We start from the raw sequence: 27,138 nt of genomic DNA, 5'->3' as shown, positions 1-27,138 counted from the left end.
ATCGAATAGTAGCACCGCAAACCAAGGGTCATTCAATAACCAAACACTCCCTTGCTCCCTTGCTCTGTCCGACTGTGTGCGACCCGAGTCCACGTCGCGAGCTCAGTTTCTATTTACGAAATACCAAATATATTGATACTAATGGGCCCGGCAACGTTAAATTATAATGTGCCACAACGCCATTGAACAATCAATACGTCACTTCCTGAGTCCTATTCGTGAGGTCGTATCTGTGAGGTTCTATTCGTGAGGTATATAGCGTGCGCATACATCAATTGCACTATTTTTTCGAGGGGGTGACCGCCCCTTGTGCCCCTACCCCCGCCACTGATATGTATATCAGAGAAATGGATTCACTTTTATTTGCAGTAGATGCTGAGATTAAAAATATAATACATAGTCATACAGAGTTGGTTAAAGCCTACCATAATATTCATTCCATCCACAAATTTAAGTTAAAGATAAGTTAGCTCAAACTTGACCTATGTTGTATATTTTATTTCATAAATCATTTTTTACAATATATTCGCAAAAGGTAGACTGACCATACTGACTGGTTGTATTAAATGTATCAATCCGGAAGACCGTAATTTCCAATGTGTGTGTATAATTTTTTTTTTATATAAATAGAGGCTGTACCTCGAGAGATAGTAGAGCTAGAGCCGCACCGGGTTCTACGGAAATGTTCTACTTTTTGCGAGCTTGGTTAAATTTCGGATTCCAGCGGCACGATTTTTAACCAATGACAGGGCGTTAATTTCGACCAATCGGAGAGAACCATAACTGACCAATCACAATGCCCCTGTTAATGGCCCTGACCAATTCTAATGAGTATTTTGCGGTATAAATAATGGGCGCGGATATTTGAATCTATATCACTTCATTCTTGAACAGGAAGAAGAATTCAGCATGGCACGTACCAAGCAAACCGCACGTAAATCTACTGGTGGCAAAGCACCACGTAAACAGTTGGCAACCAAAGCCGCCCGTAAAAGCGCACCAGCCACCGGAGGAGTGAAGAAACCTCATCGTTACAGGCCAGGTACCGTAGCTCTTCGTGAGATCCGTCGTTACCAGAAGAGCACCGAACTTCTGATCCGTAAACTACCATTCCAGCGTTTGGTCCGTGAAATCGCTCAGGATTTCAAAACCGATCTTCGTTTCCAGAGCTCTGCCGTCATGGCCCTGCAAGAAGCCAGCGAAGCCTACCTTGTCGGTCTCTTCGAGGACACCAACTTGTGCGCTATCCACGCCAAGCGTGTCACCATCATGCCCAAAGACATCCAACTCGCCCGTCGTATCCGTGGCGAGCGTGCTTAAATCGTATGCCTAGCATACACAAACCAAACGGCCCTTTTCAGGGCCACCACATCCTCCAAAAAGAGAACTACCGTACTATAAATCACACCACATACATGCATACATATCATTGTTAATGATTACAGCTTCATATGGCGATGTAAAGTCCACAATTATGACAACATAATACAAAATTCACCATTCTTGGTGCGCAATATCAGTTCAGAAATAAAAGCTTACATACATTGTTGAAGCACCAAGTAAATATATATCATATATATTAATATATTCATATACTTGTAGCTATCAAAGACTGATAATACTGGTAAATATTTGTAATCATTGTTTGCTTTTTTTTCAGTAACCTCATTCCAGCTGCCAGAAAACTTATTTGTATAAACAAAATTAATATACAGCAATACATTCAATCATTTCTGAAAATGTATTATTTTGACATTTATATAGTTATCGTATGTTTTTGAGAAGTCTTTACCCTTTGTCCATCCATGGAGCCATGGTCCATCAGACATTGATTATTTATGCTTGTACAACGTGAGAAATCATTCCTTCCTTCCACATAGTTATAACATTTTAGGGTGACATGAAATATTAAAAATATAAATAATTTGTGGCATGTATATATCCAATAAATGAAAGGACACAACAAGTGCTCTACCTACTGGTGAGCTTTAAATGATGAAATCATATATTGAAACATATTTTTATTACTAGCAACGAGGACAAGCATAGAGGGAACTTTTTTTAATTCTGTGGTATTAGTAACTATGTCCAAATGCATTTTTATGGGGTGAACTATTTATTAAAAACTCCGCAAAAACATTTTCGGTTTTGTGCTTATTGTTCTAAATAAATTCGCTTACTTTCTCTAATGTATAATATTGCGAAATATGCGTGCAGATTTGTTTTTGTTATTGACCACTGTACGAGTTGTCCGCCGTGTAATTCCGCCATAGCCGCAGCGTTATATAAGTGAAGTGGCGTATACTATTTAGTAGTCAGTAAGTTTACGTTTACTGAGCTACAAAACAGCATGGAGGTAAAGTATACTATACTACAACCGAGACAAATCTACTGTACGCCATTACTTAATACATTTGCTACATTGTTTCATTGTGTTGCTCGGTCTATGGCACTTCACTAGTTTTACGGTAGTTCTCTTTTTGGAGGATGTGGTGGCCCTGAAAAGGGCCGTTTGGTTTATGTACGCTAGGCATACGATTTACTTGGAGCTGGTGTACTTGGTGACGGCTTTGGTGCCTTCACTGACGGCGTGCTTGGCGAGCTCACCAGGCAACAAGAGACGGACGGCTGTCTGGATCTCTCTGCTGGTGATGGTTCTACGCTTGTTGTAGTGAGCCAAACGGGAAGCTTCTGATGCGATACGCTCGAAGATATCGTTGACGAAGCTGTTCATGATTGACATGGCTTTGGAAGAAACACCGGTGTCTGGGTGAACTTGTTTCAACACTTTGTAGATGTAGATACCATAGGATTCCTTCCTTCCCCTCCTTCTCTTCTTCTTGTCACCACCACGAGCGGCGGCCTTAGCCTTACCGCCTTTCTTTGCTGCTTTACCGCTTGCTTTGGGAGGCATGTTGAACGTCAGAAATAATGTTTAGAATAACTGTAACCGTCAAAGGTCCCATTATATATAGTGAATGAAATGCAAATGAAGGATTCGACAAGCAAGGCGAGAAACATAACGAACGCAAGAGAAAACACGATTTAAGTACGTTGTACACTTATATTACTTTGTGCATCGACTATTGACCCTTGACAATATACAACCAAGGCCGTGCTTTGCCGTATTTTGATTGGTGGAGGTACTATACAACCAGAATCCGAGCGGGAAGTATAAATACTGACAGTAAACTGCCAAATGCCTATAGTTTTCTCGACGAGCTAAACTGATAATTAAATATGTCTGGTCGTGGTAAAGGAGGCAAAGCAAAGGGCAAGTCCAAGACTCGTTCCAGCCGTGCTGGTCTGCAGTTCCCAGTTGGTCGTGTACATCGTTTCCTGAGAAAGGGCAACTATGCCGAGCGCGTCGGTGCCGGTGCTCCAGTCTACTTGGCTGCAGTACTCGAGTACTTAGCCGCTGAAATCCTTGAGTTGGCCGGTAACGCCGCCCGTGACAACAAGAAGTCAAGAATCATCCCCCGTCACTTGCAGTTGGCTGTTCGTAATGATGAGGAATTGAACAAACTGATGTCCGGTGTAACCATCGCACAAGGTGGTGTACTGCCTAACATCCAGGCCGTACTTCTGCCCAAGAAAACCCACGCCAAATCCAAGTAAATCGTACTAGCGTACACAAACCAAACGGCCCTTTTCAGGGCCACCACATCCTCCGAAATGAGAACTGCCGTAAATTGTGTAAATGTGTGAACTTATCGTGAATGTGCGCGTTTAAACGAGAGTACTTTTTAGCATTAAAGTTGCACTAATATACTGACATTTCACTGACCTTTATAAATGACACAAGTGCTTTGTATTCTGCATAATTCATCTTTGTTTATTGAAACACTTAAAATTCCTCAGAAGGATACACTAACTACTAGAACACATTTAAAACATACAAAAATTACTATTTAGAGCACGACAATGGTTTAAAAAAAAACTAGTGATAATAATAATAAAAAAGAAAAATATAAGGAAAACAAATATGGAGATGAATGGAAAAAAAAGTAATAAAAGATAAAAATATTTATGTTAATTTGTCAGACGGTGTTGCCGTCTAAGGTTCGTGTTATTTTTATGAATTATGAATAATAGTATGTCTAAATTGTTGGTGATACATTTTGTACACCAAAACCTCCAGTACAGGATAGCTTCTGTGTCTCAATCAATTGATTTTTATCATTTGCATAGAGATATTAATCAGAGAAAGATTTTCTGTCCAAAATACATCTGATTACATGCTGTCCGATAAAATTATAATTGGAAATCTTGATGAATTATTCGTGATTTATAGGAATTATGGTAATACTGTTTTTGATGATTTTTCGTCGATAAAGCAGTATGTTTCATATAAATTTTGTATATTCCAATTGGGTATTCAAACTAGAAGGGGAGGTCAACTTTAAGGCGGCGTTTGCGCTGTCAACGTACAATCTCGTAAGATTGTTTTTCCAGAAATACGCACAATGGTATGAAATGTACAGTGAATCAATGCATTTTTCATTATTTTGCAACGGAAGAACATGGTATTTCGCTCCGGTGTTACGTGGAAATGTGTGAATAAGAATTAACATTGAAACTATTACAGAAATTTGACCGACATTTCATCACGACCAAATAATATTACGTCTCATGTATTTCAACACATGCAATACTACACATATGATACACACATACACATTTTACGGTAGTTCTCTTTTTGGAGGATGTGGTGGCCCTGAAAAGGGCCGTTTGGTTTGGTTTGTTTACGTTTTGTATTTGGTAAGTCTAGCCACCGAAACCGTACAGAGTACGGCCCTGGCGTTTCAAAGCATAGACGACATCCATGGCGGTGACGGTCTTTCTCTTGGCATGCTCGGTGTAGGTGACGGCATCACGGATGACATTCTCCAAGAAAACCTTTAACACACCACGGGTTTCTTCGTAGATGAGACCAGAGATACGCTTCACACCACCACGACGTGCAAGACGACGGATAGCTGGCTTGGTGATACCTTGGATATTATCACGAAGAACTTTACGATGACGCTTGGCGCCTCCTTTTCCCAAACCCTTTCCTCCTTTACCACGACCAGACATAGTTACTGAATTATAGAAGTAAATTCAACTGCCGAATACGCCGAGTCTCCCCGTATTTATTCCCTTGTTGCGAACGTCAAAGAAAACATGATATTCGGCCTTGGGACTGTGAAGTAGGATTTCCGTACCGCATATTCTGACGGCCTTCGTTAGGTTTCATTCGAACCGTTCTCACTACTGATTGGATATATTTAAGAATTATCTCGTCCAATAGAATCACTTGTAATGGGGTCAATACACTATCATAACTCAGGACTTCACGAAGTATACATTGATTTGTTATGTTTGCCCATGTAAATAAATGCCAAAAATATGTAATCATTGTTTAGCTCCATGGTTTAACGAACTAGACTACTGGTGCACAGCCTGGACACATTTTTATAGAAATATTTATTTGTAATCCCATAACATTTCAAATGTGTCTGTAAACAGACAATGCTACCGCAAATAGAGTTTACCATGATCATAAGCAGTTACAGTCCGTTGGTCGTATTTGTTTACAATAGAACCCGCCTTTTCTTGGTTTCCAGAGTTTCGTCGTCATGGCCCTACAAGAAACCAACGGACATGGGAAAACGATAAGGTGTTATAAGCAAACTTGTCGAAAACGCGGGAATATAACTCTTGCCAAGCACAATGTCCGTAATTATAGGTAGGTATATAGAAGGACTGTGGCAATAGTGATATTTAAATTCGAATAAATAAATGGTCCCGTGTATATATGTAGTGAGATTTGTTATTTGACAGAAACGGGATGATCTTGCTTCAAGGTCACCTATATGTGTTTGCCACAACAACACTCTCGGTTCAATGTAGAAAAATACAATTTGAAATATTATTTTGAAAAAAAAGCTATGGTACGACAATATACGATGAAGTTCTGATGTGAGGTTGTCCATGTAACTTGTTATTGCAATTTAAATGTTCGTTCTCTGTTCTATGCATTTGTTTATGATGGTCTAAACCATTCATATCCCTTGGAAGGGAGAATATTCTTCGATAACCTGTTCACTTCGTTGATTCCCTAGTTCAAACATGTCGGTGGAATCGTAAGGCTACGTGGATTTGGATTTCTTCCATTATTTTAAAAGCAAATTGCCAAACAAACTGAAACACTATTTCGCCCGAAGTGTGAACTACGCCCTCGACGGAGAAAGAACCCTGGTAATTGCTATTGTTTTCTATTCAAGTTATAGTCATTCAAGAAACAATTCTCAAGAAATTCAATTAGCGACGTCTACAACAGAAGTGTCAGTTTGCTTAGAACTATACGCTACCACATTCACAAGTTTCTAATAAAACAGCTTGTATAGCGCAAAAATTTCTTCCCACGGTAACGTTCCATTGTCTTTTTCCCGCTAAAACAAGTCACACAATAAAATGCGTTACTAATACCAATTCATTGGATACCGTTTTAGTGAATACATACTAGGTTCCAATAAGTACAAATATTCGAAAGCAAATAATGAGAAAAGGCCCAATCTCGAGAAAATATTGGAATTATTGGCCCGCCTTTTACATATTTATATACTAATATTTGCTAATATCTCGCGTGTTGGTCAATTTACATCTCTGTCAATTCGTTCATCATTTTTTTGCATCATTGAGGCTCCTCAACTCCAAGCTTTTGAGTATCATAATGACGTAAAAGAAACGTGTATATTCTTTCAGTCTAATTACGGTTGTCTGAGCTCATAGCCTGAAATTCGTCAGAGACGACGTACACCGGTGACTGAATATTGAATGCGATATTTATACATCGGATTTCTAAAGAGCTGTGGTCGACGTGTTCGATATGGGTCTCATTTGTTTTCCGGCGGATTCGAACACGAACCGATCGACGACCACCTTTCATTGGGTGTTATTGCATTTCGAGACCACCGTACGACAAACTAAACACAATATAATGTAATTTGCGAATGTTCTTTTCTTCATTTCGCTTAGTTACCATTCATTCAAATTATTGTCACTTTTGCCATCTACGTTTTGAGATTTACACATTTATGATGAAAATCTGCAACCAATATATGCGCTTAACGGTACAATTTTGTTGGGATCGAAAGTGTACACAGTTTGTCATGAGAACCCCATACACACTCAGAACCCATAAATTTGCAATTTGTACGAATTTCGTAATTTCAAAGCATAATAACATAAAACATGTATTGTTGTTTGATGCAACATGTTGGACAACTTTACGCACTATCAATTGTGTTCTTCGAAGAGCTAATGCATGCACGGGGAATGTACGTGCAAATTGAAGCATATCGTCGAACGAATATTGTGCTGCAAAAACATTTTTTTTTAATTCTTGCTAAATCATAATCAGCACGACTGTAAACAGGTCTTGAACTTGCCCTTTGCATGCAAGGATGTGAATTTCCATTCAGACGCGTTACCAAGTTTGAGCCGAGTGGGTACTGTACGGATTTAACTGAGGTACCATTATGAAATGTACATTATTTTTGTCAAGGAATGATTTTAACAACTGGCAACCTTATTCTGAATTAAACGTCTCTCAGTCAATGAAATGTACATTCACGCTCATTCTATCCCAGGCCACTGTGATTTGAGATTTTATGGATGGTTACACATGGAGCTAAAAACAGACCTTTGTAGCCCCATGGGTCGAGATAAATGCATTTGATTCACAAAATGTACCAGAGAACAACTTCAAGTTTAGTTACGCTTTTATGTTATGTTTACTCCTAATGTATGCTAACTATAATCCAGGTTGTTTCTTGCAATCTCATCTCATTTCGAAAGCAACCCCAGATTATAATAGCGCCCTCAACTTTCTTTCGTCGTTTTGAAAATTTTACCCTGACGAATTTGAAGGCGATAATTTATTTGTATTTGCAAGTCTATCGGGGAATTATATTTCAGTGAAGTGAACTACCTTCTTTCGAGTATACTTTCTATAGCTTGATAATTGATTGTTGTTATCGTGAACTGACTGGTATTGTGTAGTGTTGATGTTACGGCAGTTCTCTTTTTGGAGGATGTGGTGGCCCTGAAAAGGACCGTTTGGTTTGTGTACGCTAGGCATACAATTTACTTGGAGCTGGTGTACTTGGTGACGGCTTTGGTTCCTTCACTGACTGCGTGCTTGGCGAGCTCACCAGGCAACAAGAGACGGACGGCTGTCTGGATCTCTCTGCTGGTGATGGTTCTACGCTTGTTGTAGTGAGCCAAACGGGAAGCTTCTGATGCGATACGCTCGAAGATATCGTTGACGAAGCTGTTCATGATTGACATGGCTTTGGAAGAAACACCGGTGTCTGGGTGAACTTGTTTCAACACCTTGTAGATGTAGATACCGTAGGATTCCTTCCTTCCCCTCCTTCTCTTCTTCTTGTCCCCACTACGAGCGGCGGCCTTAGCCTTACCGCCTTTCTTTGCTGCTTTACCGCTTGTTTTGGGAGGCATGTTGAACGTCAGAAATAATGTTCAGAATAACAGTAACCGTCAAAGGTCCCATTATATATAGTGAATGAAATGCAAATGAAGGATTCGACAAACAAGGCGGGAAACATAACGAACGCAAGAGAAAACACGATTTAAGTACATTGTACACTTATATTACTTTGTGCATCGACTATTGACCCTTAACAATATACAACCAAGGTCGTGCTTTGCCGTATTTTGATTGGTGGAGGTACTATACGAACAGAATCCGAGCGGGAAGTATAAATACTGACAGTAAACCGCCAAATGCCTATAGTTTTCTCGACGAGCTAAACTGATAATTCAATATGTCTGGTCGTGGTAAAGGAGGCAAAGCAAAAGGCAAGTCCAAGACTCGTTCCAACCGTGCTGGTCTGCAGTTCCCAGTTGGTCGTGTACATCGTTTCCTGAGAAAGGGCAACTATGCCGAGCGTGTCGGCGCCGGTGCCCCAGTCTACTTGGCTGCCGTACTCGAGTACTTAGCCGCTGAAATCCTCGAATTGGCCGGTAACGCCGCCCGTGACAACAAGAAGTCTAGGATCATCCCACGTCACTTGCAGTTGGCTGTCCGTAACGACGAGGAATTGAACAAACTGATGTCCGGTGTAACCATCGCACAAGGTGGTGTACTGCCTAACATCCAGGCTGTACTTCTGCCCAAGAAATCCCACGCCAAATCCAAGTAAATTGTAAGCCTTGGCGTACTCAAACCAAACGGCCCTTTTCAGGGCCACCACATCCTCCAAAAAGAAAACTACCGTAAATGTGCGTGTACCATGGATCTATCTAGGGAATTTGTTCTGTATACTCATCCTAAATCTATTTTATCGTCGATCGGAAAAATCGATTTTCGATTGACAAAAAGAAAAACAAAGTGTACTATGTCAACAACCACAGTGTCATTTCTCAATATTTCATGAACTAGGTTTCATTCTTTGCTGCTACGCTCTTGTCACTTATGGCGCTCGGTGATGTTCCCTTTGTTAAATCAACGCCGAGAGCATTTTAACAAGGCACGTTCTTGTAATAACTTTTACCGTAAACATGCTTACATGCTTTCCGAATTCATGGAATCTTTGCATTATTACCACAATTCATAAAAAGTCAACAACAACAACATCATTATTAATGAACAAACTGGCTTCATGGTACAACCCAGCGCTTCAGATCACTTATTTGTCTCAAACAATTTCTTAAAAACATGTGTCTGAAAGTTTAATTGATTTCATTAAAGCATTTGACCCCATTCGGCATCTTGGTTTGCTATATAAAATTCAAAAAATAACAAATTCTTTAATTTAATCTCATCAATTTCTCGACTCGGACTAAAGAAAGGCCTAACCAATTAGTATGAGTATTATGTAAGCATGTCAAATAATGATCCACCGTTGCTTCTAACCGTCACCTTTCTTATTTATTGTTTGGACTATTTTTGCCAGTGGTGGTGCCGACAAGAGTCGCACTGAGCAAGTGAACAAGTTAAGTTAAGTTTCACCAGACATTCTGACAGTCTATGATTGTGTTACGTGTTTGTCCATGGGATATAACATGTTTTATTAACATCTGATAATACCATATCTTAGTTTACTACTTATATTTATAGCGTGTATGCTTTGATATTATTGTGTTTGATGAGCGAGTGGGATATAGTCTGGGACTTCGCAATGTGCCTGCAGTTTTGTGGAATCGTAATAAGTGTGAATTTAACTGATAATATTTTCCATAAGATCGCCCTTTTGTGTAAAAATGATCTTGGTGTGTTTCCTGCTTGTGCCAGGTATTTCTGATATTCTTCTACTCCTTTCGAAGTCAAATACAAAACGCCATACTGTAATGATTACATAATACAGTAGACTTGCTTGCAGTCTGTTGCGATTCCGATGAAAAATAAATATACATTGCGTAAACGAGGGGTGAACGCAATAGTCATGTTGGGATTTCGCGGTCACATGACTTTTGCGTTCACCCCTCGTTTACGCAATTTATATTTATTTTTTAATAATTTATCATGGAAATCGCAACAGACTGCAAGCAAGTCTAATCATACTGTAAATAGTGGAGTATAGAAGTTAACGTGACATATTCTAAAGTCATGATATTTATTAAGTTAAAGAAAACGGTAATATAATTTAAATTTCAAATTAATGGTCTTAAACTTGAAAATGTACCGTCCTCCACATATTTAGGATTTAAAAAGCAAGAAGATGCCAAACATAGAGCCAGAAAAGCATTGTTTAAAATGAAGCAACTTTCTCTAGAAAAATAACATCCCAGTCAAATTACACTATAACGATATTTTACGTCAGCGAATTATATTTGGCAGGACATTGAATACTAGTATGCGTTTAGAAATTTGGTGCCAAGATTTTGCAATTTTGATATCAATGAAATTTGACTATGATTCTGGGATGTTGATAATTTTCCTTTTTGATTCTGAAAGGTTACTAGTACGAATATGGCTCCCTGTGACATTGTAAAATTCTGTGGAAAGTTGTATTACCAGGCAGTGACTACTGTGTTGTGAAACATACATTTAAGTAAAGAGCATCCATAGTATATAAACGGCACGATGATTTCTGGTCTTCATAAAATTTTGAAATATTTACTTCATGGGTTTCTCGTCTTTTTTGTTTTGATTTGGTATCAGCATATTTTTTAGCTCGTATCCTTGTTTAAATAATCTCTTCGCAATAAATACACAAAATCATTTTCAGTGCGTTTACGATTGAGCCTGACTTTGCGGATCCTGTCTGCTGCCCTCAACGACGGTATGAAGTCGGTTGAACGGTGACTATTTGTATCACTCCTGTACCGCTCAAAAAGAATGCAAAGTACATACACTTGCCCCAAGACACATCATACATCACCATGACAACAACAACAACAAAATTGTTTTTAAATATAAATTTCTGCATTTATTATCGTCATGCGTTTATTACAGGCTTACATCGGCGAAAGAACCCGACGAACCCAACAGTGTATGCGTACACCACGTCACTGTTCTTGTATGATTTGTTGATGGGCGTACAGTTAAAGGGCGGTGGTCGTCGCGCAGCGCGTGTTCGAATTTCATGTAAATAAGTATACGTCGCTATGGGTTCCACATCGAGCAGGACAAGGCTCCACGACCACTGCCCTTTTATATGGCTAAGGTCATGGCGTTACATACCAAGTGTAAGTACTGCAAAGCCCTTTGGATTTAGTTTTCTGGTAAAAAATACTTGACTAATCTCAATGAATGTAAGTTCAGTGTATGAAAACCGCCGTCGTATACAATTCTATAATTGGCATTTGACCCATCGCGGGCGGCGATAATTTCCCTGCTACCTGAAAATGAATATGTTCATAGGCTACCATAGTTACGATACTAATTGAAGTACATGTAATCGAAATATATATCTGCGAACGATGGGTTTTATATTTGGAGCATTTTGAGTAAATCTCGAAAGACACCAAATAGACTCGTGGGTTTAATAGATGGGCGGTTAAGGGTTTTCTAGCCAATGCTGGTTTGAATTTAAAGTAGAGCGGGGGGGTAAATGTTATATACAGCTCGATAAAACCGCTCATGGCCATCTGAAATAGTGTAATTTATATTTTTTTCCAAATTAAAGTAAATTGAAATAAGCTGGCCTATATGAAAAACGCTGTGAAAATTGTATTGATATAAAGCGGCAATAGTTGTAATTTTGAACATTTTTGTTTGGATATAACCACATAGAAATCTCACCGAAATATTGTTTAGACACAATTACATTGACAAAAGTGATACACAAGGCTATATCACATAAAATGCGATGTAAAATCTAACGGTCATGTAGTCGCCACAGTCGTTGAAATCGACCACGTTATGGGGTCGTAGAAAACTATGGTGAACGACGCACACTATTATGGGATGTGACATACAATTATCAGTGAGAGGCCATCGGAGAAAGGCTTAGCCACTCAAGATGGTGACGTATTTGATATGATTTCACCCGGGGCTCCGGTAAGTTGTCATCTTCTACCATATAATCCCTGAAGCTCGTTTGACAAAAACTGGATTTTAATAGATAGCGCCCCCTGGGGACCTGGATGCAACCACGCGACCTTCTTTTTTTCACTTGCCAAGTAATTTATTGTACAACGTCAGTGTCTACATTTTGGCGATGGTCTTTTACAAATTAAAACTAATTGATACAAATGTTTCATTAAAAATAACAATCGGAGAAAAAAAAAGATCGATAGTTACAGACATTCCTGCTCAGGCCCAAATAAAACTGAAACTTTCCAGTAAATAACACATTATGAAATACAATTAAAATGTTCTCACTCGTATACCTCGAATAGTTGTGTGTTTGCCCAAAGTTTGTTTTCGTTTTCTGTATGCCATCATGGATATTTATATGAATATTCATTGAGCGTATGGATACAATAAACGTGGAACATTGGAACTAATTTTAGTTCTATGGTGAGACCCATGTTCAAATTAATGATTGAAATTGAAATGATGTACAACATTATCTATAAAAACAAGTCTCGACTTCCATTGTGATATCAGACCATTTGCAAGGACAGAAATAACTAGTATGCTGATAAACCAACACAAGACATTGTATCTAAAAGTTCATGTTTTGCGATTCCATAACACAGGGACGACACCATGATCAAGTTTGGTTAATGTACGGTGAGCCGATATGAGAGCGCCTTCGGGCTTGGGATACTGACTTCCTGGCATCATCTGCATCATGCATGCAATTGTCTTCGGTAGTCCGAGAATTAACAGAGAATCTCGGCCGAGCATATAATAATACGAACGCGTGGTCCCGCTCCCATAATCACCGCATGCGTACCAAATACGGTTATATCATAGTTGTGTGGCATCATTCCATGATATCCAGTGACAAGTTTTGTTATGCGAAGTATTACATTTTTGTTTACTGCCAGGGAGCCCGTACAAGACGTAGATTACTGTTCATCTGTGGAAACTGACACCAAATATGCATCTTAGCGTACTGATCTACCGTTGAGAAGTCGGTCGTCTTGAGAACTGAGTTAGGAGCATTGACCTGACCTCTATGTAAAAACGAGTATAAATACTGGCACATAGACGACGAGTGTATCATGTTATCACTGACTACAATGTGTGTCATATTTCGCTGTATTCTCACAAGTCGGCACTTACAGAGAGGTTATTTTAGGCACACTTCATAGTATTAAATTAATATTAATAATGATAATTTATTTCGTCACCGACCGATTGTTGTTGCCATGACAGCAGCGTGTAACTTGCTCATTATTTGTTATTAGTAATGTGCGTCTGGCCACTTCTGAACGTAACGTTTTGGCTTAAATTACGTCATTCTGTCAGTTGGCTGTATCGCAGTGATATACATTTACAATATTTGAATTATTAAGCTTTCAGAAAATATTTAACTTTCCTTTCCAAAAAGCGAGGCGAAAACAACGTTTGCACGTATTGATTACCCAGTCCTAAATATAGTATAGTATAGTATATTTTATTTGACACAAAATAATGCATGGAAAATACATCATCTATGGCCAATATACATTACTTTATAAACAAACAAACAAACAAGCAAATAACAAATAAACAAACACTGTAAAAATATATAATAAATGTTAGAAAAAATATATATATAAAATCTGTGATTGTGCGCTGAATTTAGAAATGTCGTCATTTATTGTAAACTGGCTGGTAGTTCAAGTGTACAGTGAATGGGTCACATACCACGATTGCAACTGAACATGTCTCCATGCGCGAGGTCATGCATGAGGTCACGAATAAGTTTAGTGTCATTGAGTATTTTTAAACCCGTTTTTTCAACGGGTTTCTTTTTCAAACTGACAGAATAAATGCTCGTAAGTATTGTACTTCTTTCTCGTGATGTTTGGCAGTATCGCGACTTTTCCCACACTGAGCCACAGATCTAAATGAGTTTCTATTAATCCAGCGGACCAATACATTCTCGCACTGTGGACACTCTGTGGGATATGTTTGTTATATAATGCATTGACCTTTCGAAAGGCAAAAAAAAATTAAAAAAAATAAAGCGAGCTATCCACGGTATGCTTACGTCACACTCAGTTAAATCTATTCGTATTTCAAATTTGCATACTCATTGTTCATGAAAGTTGTGAGGTCTTGTCATGGCGTGTACGGTTTTGCCAGACGACGGCAAGACGGCGTGAAGGCAAGTATTCTTAGTAACTGCGCTGTTATCGCAGCGAGATACGTACACTGTTGCCCGTTTTAAGAGTCAGGGAGCACGGTGTGTTATTAACTGGAATCTCAACACATTGGCTGCTGCACTTTGAATCGGATCGCCGTAGTCACAATGGTTGACGTTTATAGGTGTGTACTGCCTACGTCACGCTGCCAAAGGACCTGATCGTCTCAATATAGGGCGTCTACAGAACCATTACCGACCGTAGCGTGAAATATTGGATGCTGCAAATAGTCGGTTTGTTGGACGTGGACGAGCCACCGCTCCCAAACCACGCTTATGAATACCAACATTACATGTTTGGGAGTTAATGTATAGCCAAGCTAATTGTTGTATCGTGGTGTAAACCGGGACAACTGGACTTCCGTGTTTCGTTTGAACAAGGACGTTGGACAAGTTATGTGCGCATAGTATAGTATAGTATAGTCTTGCAGCAACACCCACAGCAACCACAACAAGCGCAGAACATTGCCACGTCATTGCGAAAAACAAGGAGGAAGGACATGCTCAAAATACCAGCTCTGTTTTAACGAGGTTTATTTGTACGAGGTATGTGTGTTATAACATCCATATTGTCTTCGCTGTTCTTCACTTACAGTGACATATGGGACGTATTTTAGGCGTGACATCTTATTTTACTTTTTTTATTTCTCAAAAATGTCCCATACCGGAATCGTGATCAAGTTGAAGCTTCTATCAGTCCTGCAAGCCAACTTCCCGAGTTCGTCAACTTGAAACAGAAACCTTAGTGTCGTTTAATGAAGCGGAAAACACCATTCGCCACCCGTTCCAGCTCTCGACTTAAATTTAAATTGGAGAGCAAAAATCAAGACCTGGCGGTCAGTCGGCAGCTTTTATTTGTATGCACTGACACGTGCACTTGTCTCATTTACACACATTTCTTCACAGATATAATCCATATTTTATTCCCCTTGTGATGACGTACATTGTATATTATGTGATCACTCTCGCGGCAAGTCAGTGACAGCCGTGAACTCGCTCAACATGCCTGTGGTCCGGTACTCGTTACGTGACACCAATTATGCTGATGATATGTGACGATACCGATATCATTACATAAAGTTACACGAGTTACGTTGCCAATACTCTATGCAACGTAAGTGTGTATGTTATAATAGCGATGTCAGACACGCCATAGGAATCTCTGTGTGTCTGTGTTGGGTCATGGCCGGACACTGTCTTGGAGGACACGTCGTATGAAGCACGCCCTCTCAGTATGATCAACGTAGTCAACTCAGTATAAATATTACTGTGACTGTCTGACGACCAATTTAATTTTCATTCGGCCTATTTATACGCACGAAATTGAACTAAATTGAAAAAAATGAAAACCATAATGCTCAACACATTGAATTACGTAACGCAAATGTACCTTCCCCGATTGTTCTGGAAGTTGGTTGTGACAGCAACGAATGACCAAATATTTGTTTCACAAATAAGTATGACAGATGTCATGAAATCAACGTTGAATAAAATAAAAGAAAAGCGTGACACAGATGTTTTCGGGCGTTATTAAAACAATGACATTTACGACTAATTTAGTACATTTGATATTCATTGTTTTATCGCTCTTTTTACAGCTGGACCTCGGAACAACGCCAATACAGGACTCTGGGAATGACCATGGAAAACTAACATCTTTGATTTTTCCGGATACATAATGTGATTTCTTAGTGATATTTATATACGTAGACGGCAGACATACAATTTTGTGGACATGGCGATTTTTCGGCGAGGAAGAGCGTCGTATGTCCTTCTCCTGTGTGTGGCCATGATGCTTAGTATGACGCTCAATTTGCGCCTGCTTCTGAACTCGCCGAACACAGAACAGTTCGATACGGAGGAATCACCGTTTAAAAATAAAAACCCACGATGGCAAAATAGGGCTGTGTTAATGCCACCTGGTAAAGAGAACCCAGGAGAAACAATGCCGGCTGCAGATGCTATGGATCGTCAACATTATTTAGATATACACCATGGCATGGGTGAGCGTTTTTTTTTATTCTCATAATATACTTAGTATATATATATACCACCAGGGAATACAATATATATCATAAAAATATAATACATATTAAAAACAATTATAGCTGATTTATATTCACTGTGGTTTGTTGAAGAGCGATTGTCGGTAGTCTAAACAGTTGTATGCGACCCCATATCGAACACGACTCCGCAGCGAGTCACGACTATGGCTGCTCTGACAAGTCCCTGTGTTTAAAGTACAGTGTGGACAATATTGAGCAAAGTTTTGTCATTATTTACATGTAAATATATACGCAAATTGCAGTTTGACGGAGCTGCACAAAATGAGCATGCGTAGTGAATAAATATTACGTACTACATATTATTTTGCGGAGAAGGATGTTGAGAATAAGTATAAACAATAAGAAAAGTTAACATTATATACGAATTAATGATAAATTGTAATGATTTGAACTATGTGTTGAAATTGTTTCATTGTGTGCTTTAATTATTGACACAGATGTTTGGCATAACCATTATTTTTATATTGCTTTTGGCGTTTATGTGTCATTTATTCTGATGCATGTTTTTTTGTGTACGAGATGCATACATTTACGTACGAGACGATATCGTTTTTCATAACAAGTAAAACGCATGCGTTGCTAGTTAAGTTTTACAATGTAATCGATGCAACAGAATATTCGAGCCAGTCTACTAATATTACCTTTCCTAAAAGGGCATAGTTTGTAGTGTTTTTTTAAAGGAGGGGATTTGTGTTCCCTAAAGACGACAGACAACTCTTTTGTTTGTTCCACTCTGTAAACGTGCCATATTATATCACAGTTATCTGAGAGATTTTCGTTGGACCGATTTGCTTGTTTATGTAACAGTTTATTCGTATGTATAGTACAGTTGGCAAAGTTTCAACATACACACATTGACATAAGTCCATGTTTTATTTTCTGACCTTTTGGGTCAGCGGAAGGCGGCGAAATGTCCGGAAAACGGAAACGTGTTGACCCTTGCTGTTTATGGAACCTCTGAACTGTAAGAAACCCGTAACAGAACGATTGCAAATCGCCGAGAGCGATCAGTGCTTTCTTTCAACATAGGATTAAACGAACAGGCGGGAGGAAAAGATAAATTAAAATACCAGACATTTATAACTGAAACTTAATGTTTTGTGAAACGTTAGTAATAACAACTACTCGAATATACGTAATACATATATATAATACTAGTACTTCATACCGATGGCGAAAATCGGCCTTTGAACCGCATTTCCATAGTAATTGCCACAACTGTTCTCAGGATAAATCAGCCACATTGAACCGAGCAGTTTAAATCCCGTCGATTCGAACGTTAATGTCAGTTTTTCAAATCATTAGAGTATTGTCTACTGAAAACTGGGGTAATCGAGGAAAAAAATAACGAATGAAGCCAACTCAACTCGTAAGGTTGCAGCTTGAGAAAAAGTCGTTATGGTATTACGATGGACAATGACGATCGTTCGGGTACTCGTTTTTTTATGACTTTCGGATCTTCGTTAATTGAATGGTATTAATTATAATTTTTGTTTGTTTTTCAGCCAACATTACAGCAACCCCATTGAGGGTAGGGCCAGGTGAAATGGGAAAAGCGGTGACTGTCGCTAAAAGCGAAGAGGAAGAAATGGAAAAGATGTTTAAAGTGAATTATTTTAATTTAATGATTAGTAACAGAATATCCAACGACAGGAGCTTGGCTGATTATCGTCCTCAAGGGTACGTATTAATGCCCGATAATCGTTTACAATATTGGCTAAAAATGAGATGTACATTTATTGGCGATAAGATTACGCCCTTGTCAATTTAACGCCGTGCACCTGTTGGAATCGCCACTGAAAGGCCACGTGTCACGCCCACAAAGATTCAAGTTGATAAATAGATGTACTCAGGCCAACGTAACAATTTTAATAAATGTACTGAGTCGCCACGTTAAATACAGAAAAACAATCCACAATGAATTGAAGAAATCCGTCACTCGGGAAAAAAAAATCGCGTGAAATAATTAAAAGATTACGATTTTGGAGAATGGTAAAGTTGTACTTCTCCGAGTCGTTCCATTGAGGAAGCCTAATGGTGTTGGTTTATACTATTTCGCTGAGGGGGTGGTTGACACGTGTCAACATGTACCCAATAAGCGCCGTGGGAAAATAACATAATCATACATAAATGTGGCATCGTGACGCGATGCGATGTAGAATATTTTTTCAATAATACTTTGTTTATCTCACAGATGTTTTGCGAAAAAATATTCACGTAACTTGCCGAAGACCAGCGTTATTCTTGTCTACCACAACGAAGCATGGAGTGTTCTTATGAGAACTGTTCACAGCGTGATTAATAGATCACCCAGACATCTACTGGAAGAAATATTGCTAATTGATGACGCTAGCACCCGAGGTACTATAAATTACGTCAAGTTAGTGTAACCTTTAATTGTAGATCCATGAATCGACTGAGCATCCGCAAACACGTCACAATAAGCAGCGCCCTCTAGCGCCAGAGCGATTCCGTGACGTAAACGGGCGAAAATAAAGTCGTTTACACGGCGAATATATTGTTTCGGCTTACAGTCGCCTGCCAGTAAAAACTAGCGTTTTTTTTTAGAAATTTGATCTTTTCGAAATGACGAATTTACAACCATTGAATCATCTTTAAACGTCAATGCTTGCACCCTTCGACTCTAGAAGGCGCGACATATTAGAACGAGTTTGCAATCTGTCCATATGGCTGCAAATAATTTAAACAATACAAACATAAGTTTTAGTTTGTTTACTACGTCTGTGCATGTATTTCGCTGGTATCTTTATCTTATCTGTAGTAAGTGTGTGCATGTACTATATTGTACCAATAAATTATAAAGCGCTGATATATATGCTAATTATTTAAGCCATAAAAATATTATCATGTTGAGTGTAAGAACCGCATTGTATGGACAGAGTGCAGCTACCTCCGTCACGTTGCCATGGAGAGAACATTGCAATCTCTCATCATAGATAAGTTCATGCCGCGTGCACCTCTATAACACACTTGCGGCACAAAAAATATTCGCTCAAAATAACGATTCTTACTCGGTTACGTCAAGGGCGGCCTACTATACCCTTTATTTACACGAGAAACGTATGTTTCATTATTTGTTTGCACACAGTCAATTTTTCCACCAATATTAATGTGTATTACAAATGACACGTCCCGTTTTATGAGGTGTTGAAGGCAGGAAGTGATCTATGGTCATGTGACTTCTATGACTAGTATAGATGCCATTGGAGGCAGCCTGATCAAGTATATATATATATATATGCCACTTAAACTATATAATCATGGATCCTTTCAAATAATGATGGGACCACCCATGCACTCACACTTTACCACTGCAATTCGAATACAAATAGAAAGTCCAGAAAACAGCAAAAACTCAACTTTGAGGAACCTTGAACAACCAAAATTCTATACAAGCATGTCGGAGTAATCTTGTTACACTGTTCAGGACAGTCTCAATAACTCCTCGCAAGTACAGCTTCTGAAAGTTTTAGGCCTTTGTTTACATCGGTAACTTAATGGTTGCCAGTCGTTAAAAATGCCTGGATGTAGTGGGATCTGCCATTTTATTTCATTTCGAGCTTTACTACAAATTAGTACGTTCTCATTACATATCTGTTTTATTGTGTATCAGTCTATGGCAAAAATGATTGATTGCAATGCCTGTGATTTTCTAAACGTCAATAACAATGTAACAACATGCTCGGAATTATTTATACTGCCAGCTGGTATTAACTTTATATTTAACATTTCTTTTTAGAATATCTTGGAAGGCCACTGGACGACTACATCACTAAGTTACCGGTGCCTGTGCGAGTGCACCATGCAAAGGAGCGGCGCGGCTTGATTGGTGCGCGTCTTAAAGGCGCAGAGCTCGCCAAAGCACCGGTGCTCACATTTCTCGATTCTCACTGCGAATGCAGTAAAGGGTGGTTGGAACCGTTGCTAGACAGGATAGCAGCGAACAGGTGCGTACGTACAGTTATGTTAATTAGAATAACGTCTTGAATTACGCGTGACATTCTTTTCAGTTTAGATATTTAATGAAATGTGACAATGACACAAAAGCCAATGACATTTTGTACCGACAGCTGCGAGGAAATTGACTGTAATTTTCTTCAGATCGTCAATTACCATGGAAACTTGAAGTACAGAGAATGAAAAACAATATAGGGGTTCCGGCTCATGCAATTGTCTTAGAAACAACAGTTCGTATTAGAAAATATTGAATGGAAAGTGTTCCTTTTGCACCCTCCTATAACCCGAACCCTGCTTCCAAGCGCTTCCAAATTTAATTTCATAGGCCCCTCCAGGGGGGAGTTGCATGACACGATTGGTTGAAATATTCTTCTCATTTGCATAAATTAATATTCATGAGCAATGAAAAACTCGTCTTTTCAGTAAAATTGTGCCAAAATGCTTTCCGATAGCATACATGTTAGTTTTAAATTGATTGATTCTATTGTTACGAGCTGAAAAAATAATCGGAAAAATTATGTAAAGGTAATTTTTGAGACACATTTTGATCAGACTCCAGCTAACTATTGAAAGTAAACACAGGTTTTCTCTTTACCATGATCATAGCAAGTTATGAAATTCATGGAGAATGCAGAGGCACGTTTATATTTCACCCTAGTACTATTGCTCAAAATTGCTCAAAATGTTTTCGGTGACTTTTATCAGTGACAAGTTACCTAATTAGTATGCATTTCAATGAACCACAGTGTGTGTGCATGCGCAGTTTGAAATGGAACAGATTTGAACGCAATAAAATCACGCGTAGAACTCGGGCTCCAGCAAGAAATTGTGGCGTCAAACTGGTTGTCGGTTGAATTGTTTTGAAATAGACATAATTTTGGAGCCTGTATTTGTCTATGAAATGTTTCTAAGTTTTGTTGAGGATTATTCTGTAAAGGAATGGCTGAAATTATTTTATCTGTTCGTAAACGGGACGTTGTTGCTTGACGATGGGCTACGGACGACTGACGTCGAAACGTTCCATTCAGATCAGATGGCGCCCTCTCGTGCCAATCCCCCCCCCCCCTGGGCCCCTCTTTAAAGATGCCTAAGGCTTGGAGTGAGGGTTAGTGCAAAAAGAAAACTCTTTCCTATATAGATTGGGTTTGCCATTGAGTTCTTGTTGGTTGACCTGAGCTGAACAAGACATACATTATTATTATTATTAAATTCTAAAAAGGTTTAGACAAGATTTTTCAATTTATTTATTACATTGAAAATGTCGCTATAGCTGTAGCTTTATCTCCCACAATGCATTGTACATTTCCCTGTAATATGCCCAGTAATTGAGGCATTCTCGCATGAATAACTCTAATGCATGTACTCATAATTTGAGAAGTGAATACATCGTTCACAACGTGGATATTGTTTTTACTTTTAGTCGGTCGATTAAAAATAACGTTTTCGAGAAATAAATAATGTCTTGAATAACTATTGAATGCGAAACCAAACAAACAGTTTACTATACACGACACTTGCCATGTCGAAATATTGACATCTATGATATGAATTCCGTTTATTTTTGCAGGTCCACAGTGGTGTGCCCAGTCATTAATCAAATAGACGATCGGTCGTTTGCCTTTGTTAACGCCACAGAAGTTAGTCATATCGGTGGATTTGATTGGAATATTATTTTTAATTGGTACAACATTCCACAGTCAGAAAAAGATCGAATCGGCGGGGACAAGTCAGAACCTGTCAGGTGAGGCTGATTCGACGGCGAAGGAATAATATTCGACTTATGTCAGACTTTACGAACATATTTCGAAATTATGTGGTTGGTTCATGATACTTGTATAGCAAATCTTTTTCTGTGGTTTTCGCATATGGTAATACAGTATATTGTTGATTTAAAGTGGCCTAGAAAACTAAAGAAAACGTAACTATACAGAGCTGGAAGTTCAAAGGTCAAACATCAGCACTTTGAAGCAGTACTCTGTAACCAATGAGTAATATAACAATGTCACGTGACGGTAGTGACGTCAGTCAGTGTTATCTCGAATACTGCTGACTTGGAGTAGGGGAAGAGGAAGGCTTAAAATAGATGTTTATGAATTCGTAGTGCGATAATTGCCATAGAAACCATGACGGCGACTGATTTTTCCTCCATATGTGATATATGTTGATGACTTCACTGCTGATACATTTAGTAACACGTAGCAATGCATTTTTCTTATACCACACAAACCACACAAAACATGTTTATAATAATAATCCAATATTTCAACCCTCATCCAGATCTCCCACCATGGCAGGCGGTCTCTTCAGCATTGACAAAAGCTACTTTGAGGAGTTGGGATCCTACGATCCTGAGTTCGAATTCTGGGGAGGAGAAAACATCGAGCTTTCACTGAAGGTAAATCACGTGATTATCAGCTTTAATTTTGACAACGAAAATCTATTGGGGCGTTTTCATTTGTATTTCTGCTCACAATAACGCCAGTCACGTCAAAGCTGCTGGCAACAATATCATATATAAATACATATAAATATAATTTTAATTAATTAACCACAATTTCGAAAGCAGCATTTTATAATTGACTGGTGTAACGTCACACACACATCCTGTGTGTACAGGTTGCCATGGTGATAAGAACAGGTGTTTTAACCGTGGTTTCATTCACGAATTTCGGCACATAGCTGCATTTGTTAATTGCAGACTCCAAGACTTTCAGAATATTACCAGCTCAATGTAGAACAAACAGTTATCCAACCAACAATAGTTTCACGTATTTGACCCATGATACAGTTCATCGTTCGCTTTGCGCCCTCGGCTCTTTGGCTGGCACGCCGATCTTTTACAAGTAATCAGCGAATATACATCAGTGCTTGCTGCGCTTTGTGGGAAAAATCCGCTCCACACTTATTTTCAAAACTTAATTAAGGATCAAACTTCAGTAGGCGTTAAGGACACTTTGTTTACATCAGTCTAACTTACATATTATTTCACTTTACAGATTTGGATGTGCGGCGGCATTTTGGAATTTGTGCCCTGCTCCCACGTAGGTCACGTGTTCAGGAAACACAACCCACACAAATACAAGAATACGACGTACAACGTAGTAGGTCGAAACAACCGACGACTCGCCGAGGTATGGCTGGACGAGTACAAATACCTGTTTTATGCAAACCAGCCAGAAACTATGAAAATTGACCCCGGCGACATCAGCCAGAGAGTACAACTGAGAAAAAACCTGCAGTGTAAATCGTTTCGCTGGTTTCTTCAGAATATTTACCCAGATTCACATTATAACTTTGCGTTTGTTGGTGTGGGTCAGGTGAGTTATTGTGTTCCAATTGTTGGTTCCAATATTTGCTGTGTTAAAAATTAAGAAGGGGGTGTGCGTGTTTTTGATTCCACGTTCATTTCATTTGCTCTCGTTCTGAAATTTGTTTCAAAGTATAAATAAACTAACGCACTTTTGGTTTTGCTATTTTTTTCTAGTTGAAAAATGTGGCGAGTGGCGCTTGTTTGGATTTCGGTAAAGCTGCCGGGCATGGCGGTAAAGAGTTTAAAGGGAAGGACGCCACTAACGTTACAAGCAATACAGTCGAGCTGTGGCCATGCCACGACGGCAAGATACAGGTAGGAAGGATTGCAACACTTAATCGTTTATAAAACAAATAGGAAGAATTGAAGTGGACGGGTATGTGACGTCACATACTCATACAAGGCATCTGCGTCGGCTGTCTACATGAACCACTTATTACCGTAGATCAAAGAAAGCCGTTTCTTAAAAATCCAGAAAATAACCATAACAATGAAGCCTGGTTTAATTTCACATTTTTTGAATCTCTAATCACCTGAACACGTTAATATTTTGCATTTCTTGCAGCTATTTATTCGAACTGATAAGAAGGAATTCCGTTACATTCACATGTGTCTCGACTACAATGTCCAGTTTTCATTTCCATTTCTCTACGAATGTCACGGCCAGGGAGCCAATCAGCAGTGGATCCATGACCTAAAGGTTAGTCACGTGACATACATACGTATCGTGCCGGCCGTCTACCATACTAGTAATATATAACTTATATCATATTAAAACGCAATGTTTGTGCCATAGATTGCACGACGTCATTTGCAAAATAATGATGGCCGTTTTTGTCATGATGCAAAACACTTAGATATCCCAAAGGCATTGCTACATCCTTCGTTCAACATCAGCTAGATGATTTATCGGATGTAATCAATATATTTTCTTTTAGACACAAGCTTTGCACCACTCGTCAAGTCGGCTGTGCATGGACCTCCCTGTGCCTGGTAGCATGGTACCGACGATGAAGGAATGCAGTGGAGCGCCCTCACAGCAATGGGAATTCGCTATTCGATACCCTGGTAACATTTCGCCCGACGAAGTATCGTAATCGAAGTTCCAGACCAGAACTAGCGGATTATAACAAACTTTAAATAGTACGCAATGCCGATATATTAACTGTTAAACCCAAAGCTATGCAATACAGACGGCGACAATGTGTATATATGTATAGTTTTGATAAAAACTGTTTTTGCTACTTGAAGGACCCGGATGTTGACTGATATATTCATCGGATCGCAACTTGAAACGAGGACAACATACAAATACAGTACTCATCGTTCCCTTTATTTTGAGTGGCAGGTGGATTTTTCATCAATATTTCATTTAAATCATTTTTACCACATTTTAAAGAAAAGCTGTCAAAAAGTAGTGATTTGGATAAAATTTAAATTTCGTTTTGTTTTCAGGATTTTCAATAAACTAAATTTCATTTAATTTATATAAAAAAAATAGTTTTCCTTTCAACAGAAGAAATCATCTGAAAGAAAGTAATAATATTGTATTCAATTCTGGCCCTTTTGTTGCAGTTACACTCGTTTTTACCTGCTGTTACATTTTACTTGTTACATTTTAAAAAAATAAATTAAAAATCAAGAGTGGCGTATCATTTATACCTAGACTTGTGTTCACCCTTTTCGACTCCAGAGGACATACTTCGTCATGTAGCGAGGCCTTAAACCATTTGCAGGTAAAGATAACAATTGTACACCTGTCAAATGAACCCCCCCCCCCCCCCGTGCACTGAAATAAGAAAAACAGCAAACTTGTCAAGAGCACGGTCATGCGTGAATTCAGGAGCATCTAACGAGACTTGAGTGAACTTAATATTTTTGTTGGATTAGTATGTATATAAATAAATAAAAAAAATATTTACGATCAAATTGAATGGAAAGAATCTCAAGTGATTACTAAATTATAACCCTGTTGCTATGGTTGTATGATGAAATTATCTCCATCGCTTATCACGAGGTATCCAACTCCCGTTTGCAACAACAAGATTTCCACGTTTTGCCTGATGATTTGTGAAACTCTGGTTTGTCGATGCTTGTTTACGGTTTTGCAGATCAATAAACTGGAATTATGGTACCCTGTGTGACAAAATGGATAACTCTGTTAATATGTTGTTTTGTCGTTCGTCTGTTAGAATAAAGCAAATCTATATTATTTTTGACTGACAACCACAAACTATCGACGCTGGTAACCGTGTCTCCCCTATCTACATCACAGAATAGCGAGTGAGTTCACGCCAACTTGTCAGGCTAGAGCTGCCTGGATGATTCAGTGAAAATAAAATCCAGTGAATATAACTTAATTAATATTCAACTCATCAAAATTCATTGAAAATAAACTCAATACAAAACAAACAAATTATCACGGTCTTCTCGGTGAAAAATAATTTCAGGTAAAATAAAGTATTTTACAGTAATTACAAGTCCGTTGCTATATAGTAAATTGGAAACTGATGCTAGCAAGTCGAATAATTTCCAGACTGATTCAGAAAAAGTCCAAAATAATTTGTATGCGGCATGTGACACTATACTGGAAATATAAATGAAATTATCAATTACATTTTGAAATTCATGGAAGTCTTTCGAAAATGGTGGTACTTTGTGAATTGGCTGCGATATATATATATATATATATTTTAAAAAAATGGACCCACTGACCGAATTTCACATACAGGGGTACTCTATCAAAGGGGGGGGGGCGTAAAACATGACACGATTCTCGTGCGACGTATAAAAACTGAATTCGAATGCGTTCAGTATGACGAAATGACCATGAATGTGACACTAATAGCCACAGCACGGCGCGCCCCTTGAATCGAATGCGTTCAGTATGACGAAATGACCATGAATGTGACACTAATAGCCACAGCACGGCGCGCCCCTTGAATCGAATGCGTTCAGTATGACGAAATGACCATGAATGTGACACTAATAGACACAGCACGGCGCGCCCCTTGAATTCGAATGCGTT

The 27,138-nt window shown here is 38.8% G+C and overlaps 7 protein-coding genes across 8 annotated transcripts; 4 read left to right on the top strand and 3 right to left on the bottom strand.

Annotated features, from left to right (window-relative positions):
* The first annotated feature begins 859 nt into the window (after positions 1-859).
* Positions 860-1,320, top strand: LOC146739320 (histone H3). The gene has a single exon (XM_085502899.1). The coding sequence runs from the start codon at positions 910-912 to the stop codon at positions 1,318-1,320; it is 411 nt and encodes a 136-aa protein (XP_085359025.1). The 5' UTR covers positions 860-909.
* Positions 1,321-2,539: 1,219 nt separating this feature from the next.
* On the bottom strand, positions 2,540-2,936 carry LOC100371262 (histone H2B, gonadal-like). Its single transcript, XM_006816924.2, has one exon. It carries the CDS (start codon positions 2,912-2,914, stop codon positions 2,540-2,542), a length of 375 nt encoding a protein of 124 aa, XP_006816987.1. The 5' UTR covers positions 2,915-2,936.
* Positions 2,937-3,226: 290 nt separating this feature from the next.
* Positions 3,227-3,664, top strand: LOC102803806 (histone H2A). Its single transcript, XM_006816935.2, has one exon. The coding sequence runs from the start codon at positions 3,241-3,243 to the stop codon at positions 3,616-3,618; it is 378 nt and encodes a 125-aa protein (XP_006816998.2). The 5' UTR covers positions 3,227-3,240; the 3' UTR covers positions 3,619-3,664.
* Positions 3,665-4,767: 1,103 nt separating this feature from the next.
* On the bottom strand, positions 4,768-5,079 carry LOC102802227 (histone H4). Its single transcript, XM_006816925.1, has one exon. It carries the CDS (start codon positions 5,077-5,079, stop codon positions 4,768-4,770), a length of 312 nt encoding a protein of 103 aa, XP_006816988.1.
* A 3,026-nt stretch (positions 5,080-8,105) lies between these two features.
* Positions 8,106-8,530, bottom strand: LOC100370805 (histone H2B). Its single transcript, XM_002735099.4, has one exon. The coding sequence runs from the start codon at positions 8,506-8,508 to the stop codon at positions 8,134-8,136; it is 375 nt and encodes a 124-aa protein (XP_002735145.2). The 5' UTR covers positions 8,509-8,530; the 3' UTR covers positions 8,106-8,133.
* Positions 8,531-8,834: 304 nt separating this feature from the next.
* On the top strand, positions 8,835-9,590 carry LOC100370956 (histone H2A-like). Its single transcript, XM_002735100.4, has one exon. It carries the CDS (start codon positions 8,835-8,837, stop codon positions 9,210-9,212), a length of 378 nt encoding a protein of 125 aa, XP_002735146.1. The 3' UTR covers positions 9,213-9,590.
* Positions 9,591-14,633: 5,043 nt separating this feature from the next.
* Positions 14,634-25,754, top strand: LOC100370064 (polypeptide N-acetylgalactosaminyltransferase 13). Of its 2 annotated transcripts, none has more exons than XM_085502199.1 (11): positions 14,634-14,720; positions 16,355-16,759; positions 18,328-18,502; positions 19,017-19,183; positions 20,583-20,790; positions 22,368-22,541; positions 23,078-23,195; positions 23,797-24,117; positions 24,285-24,425; positions 24,676-24,810; positions 25,049-25,754. In XM_085502199.1, the coding sequence occupies exons 2-11, from the start codon at positions 16,492-16,494 to the stop codon at positions 25,205-25,207; spliced, it is 1,866 nt and encodes a 621-aa protein (XP_085358325.1). In that variant the 5' UTR covers positions 14,634-14,720; positions 16,355-16,491; the 3' UTR covers positions 25,208-25,754. The 2 variants fall into 2 exon arrangements, with proteins under 2 accessions (XP_085358325.1, XP_002735140.1); XM_002735094.4 differs by having other exon boundaries at positions 14,659-15,302.
* Positions 25,755-27,138: the final 1,384 nt, after the last annotated feature.

This window comes from Saccoglossus kowalevskii, chromosome 8, assembly GCF_978046115.1.
Source record: "Saccoglossus kowalevskii chromosome 8, keSacKowa6.1, whole genome shotgun sequence".
Classification (NCBI taxonomy): domain Eukaryota; kingdom Metazoa; phylum Hemichordata; class Enteropneusta; family Harrimaniidae; genus Saccoglossus; species Saccoglossus kowalevskii.
The sequence above is the reverse complement of the archived record's forward strand: the minus strand, read 5'-3'. Positions and strand labels throughout refer to the sequence as shown.

Excerpts from the sequence above, each read along its gene's own strand:
- LOC146739320 (XM_085502899.1), top strand. The coding sequence starts at position 910 with ATGGCACGTACCAAGCAAACCGCACGTAAATCTACTGGTGGCAAAGCA.
- LOC100371262 (XM_006816924.2), bottom strand. The coding sequence starts at position 2,914 with ATGCCTCCCAAAGCAAGCGGTAAAGCAGCAAAGAAAGGCGGTAAGGCT.
- LOC102803806 (XM_006816935.2), top strand. The coding sequence starts at position 3,241 with ATGTCTGGTCGTGGTAAAGGAGGCAAAGCAAAGGGCAAGTCCAAGACT.
- LOC102802227 (XM_006816925.1), bottom strand. The coding sequence starts at position 5,079 with ATGTCTGGTCGTGGTAAAGGAGGAAAGGGTTTGGGAAAAGGAGGCGCC.
- LOC100370805 (XM_002735099.4), bottom strand. The coding sequence starts at position 8,508 with ATGCCTCCCAAAACAAGCGGTAAAGCAGCAAAGAAAGGCGGTAAGGCT.
- LOC100370956 (XM_002735100.4), top strand. The coding sequence starts at position 8,835 with ATGTCTGGTCGTGGTAAAGGAGGCAAAGCAAAAGGCAAGTCCAAGACT.
- LOC100370064 (XM_085502199.1), top strand. The coding sequence starts at position 16,492 with ATGGCGATTTTTCGGCGAGGAAGAGCGTCGTATGTCCTTCTCCTGTGT. Across the intron at positions 20,791-22,367 it reads GACAGGATAGCAGCGAACAG|GTCCACAGTGGTGTGCCCAG; the intron begins GTGCGTACGTAC and ends TTATTTTTGCAG. Across the intron at positions 24,118-24,284 it reads CGTTTGTTGGTGTGGGTCAG|TTGAAAAATGTGGCGAGTGG; the intron begins GTGAGTTATTGT and ends ATTTTTTTCTAG.